The sequence below is a fragment of the Octopus bimaculoides genome, chromosome 23, assembly GCF_001194135.2.
Source record: "Octopus bimaculoides isolate UCB-OBI-ISO-001 chromosome 23, ASM119413v2, whole genome shotgun sequence".
NCBI lineage: Eukaryota > Metazoa > Mollusca > Cephalopoda > Octopoda > Octopodidae > Octopus > Octopus bimaculoides.
The window spans coordinates 29825518-29827387 of record NC_069003.1 but is presented as its reverse complement, the minus strand read 5'-3'; the positions used below and the strand labels follow the sequence as shown (position 1 = coordinate 29827387).

At 34.1% G+C, this 1870-nt stretch overlaps 1 protein-coding gene across 2 annotated transcripts in view; it reads left to right on the top strand.

The window, feature by feature from the left end:
- The first annotated feature begins 269 nt into the window (after positions 1-269).
- Positions 270-1870, top strand: part of LOC106869930 (protein EFR3 homolog A) — a 77992-nt gene continuing 76391 nt past the window's right edge. For both annotated transcript variants that reach the window (XM_052976065.1, XM_052976064.1), the window contains exon 1: positions 270-995. In XM_052976065.1, the coding sequence (XP_052832025.1) occupies positions 989-995 (7 nt within the window). In that variant the 5' untranslated portion in view covers positions 270-988. The remainder of the gene's footprint in view (positions 996-1870) is intronic.

Here is a 1870-nt window from a genome sequence, read left to right as displayed (position 1 = left end):
GTATGTATGTGAGTGCGTGCGTGTGTGCGTATGCGTGTGTCTTGCTAAGAAACTACATCAGTTAGGGGAGACAACTTTGGGATGAACTGAAGACAAAATGAAGTAGAGAAGGCAGAAATAGAGGATTCACCTCAAAAGTAGGAAGGAAGGGCGAAAGAAACGGGAGATAGAGAAACAGAGAGAAAGAGAAACACAGAGAGAGAAATAGAAACAGAGAGAGAGAGAGATAGAAAGAAGGAGAGAAAAGGAGGGAGAGAGAAAGAGAAACACTAAGGGAGATAATTCAAGTTACCAGCAGAGGTCGCTGCCAATTCGTACAACATCAACATGGCATATCAATGGGGATTCGTGAAGAAGAAGAAAATAACTTAATTGGAAGAAAAACAGAACAGAGACGAGCTGACACGCTTCGTTTAATACACATTTATATATGTATTTTGTGTGTCGTGTGCTTCTGGATCAGTGCATCACACAATCCGTGTCCCTCGCGTTATCTTTAGCAATTATTTATACTAATTAAGGGAGTACCTTGGGGTGTGTTTATTACTTTTTTACTTGCTTCCTTTGTGTATATATATATATATATATATATATATATATATATATATATAGATATATAATATATATATATATATAGAGGGCTATCAGGAAATATACCTGTATAAATACAATTCATACTACGCACAGAAGGAAATTAAAAGAAAAATGAGCGCAACATGACCAAATTGATGTAATACATATATATATAAATGTAAATATATTTATGTAATATATATATATATTTTGCCAGTTATATATCTCGTCTCTTGTAATATAGAAAGCTACAAGAATATATATAGCGCTCATACATACGCACAAAAGGAAGAAAGAGTCAACACAAGCTAAATATGATCAAATTGAAGTTATAATACATACATATATATATACATATTTATGTAATTTATATATACATTGTCAGTTAATATATACCATCTCTTGCGTCTAAAGGATGGCAGGTAAGCTTGTTTATTTCATTTTATAGTGATTGTGATTGTTTTTTTTCTTTCTTATTTTCGTTATTATTGTTGTTGTTATTGTAGTTGCTGCTGCTTTCGATGGTTGTAAAAAAATTTTCATTGATAATGTATGTAATAATGTATTTAATGTCCTTGGACCTCTCCTTGCGAACATATATCCGCCTCTTTTTCCGTTCTTCACTTGCTAAGAGACTCCCTTGTTTAGCTCCCACGCACACACATACACACACACACACACACACACATGCACACAGACAACAGTACACACGTACATATATATATATTGTATGCTTTACATATATTCACTTGTTCAAACATCGTTTTTATGCCGAACCAACACAGGAGCCCTCTGAGATGTTACACGATCTGCTAGAAATAGTAGCCACATTTTCTTCTAACTACACACTACACCCTTTAAAAAAAATTAAGGGGCGTATTGGTTAATGTAGATTCAGATACACTTATATTTCTGGTAACATGCACTTCAGTGGGGGTCACGGTCGGAATAGCTTTCAATATTAGTGTCTCTTCAGTCGAGATTGATTGACCTGGTTCTAAACAATGACACAGTTTTCTCTCTTCACACATTGTAACACATCTTTATGCAAAGCGGTTAAACTCAGGGGTGAAGTTTCGGATCATGTTCCATGCATCTTGTCTAACTTTTTATGTTATGCCTTTCCGTTAATAATACAAGTAATAAACTGTCTTGGATACCAAAGATTCAATATATAACATATATATAATGTATGTAACCTAAAGCTTGGGTTGACTGCTGCATTGGAAATACCCTCTCTACTCTCCCAGGACCTTATCTATCTATCTATCTATCTATCTATATATATATATATATA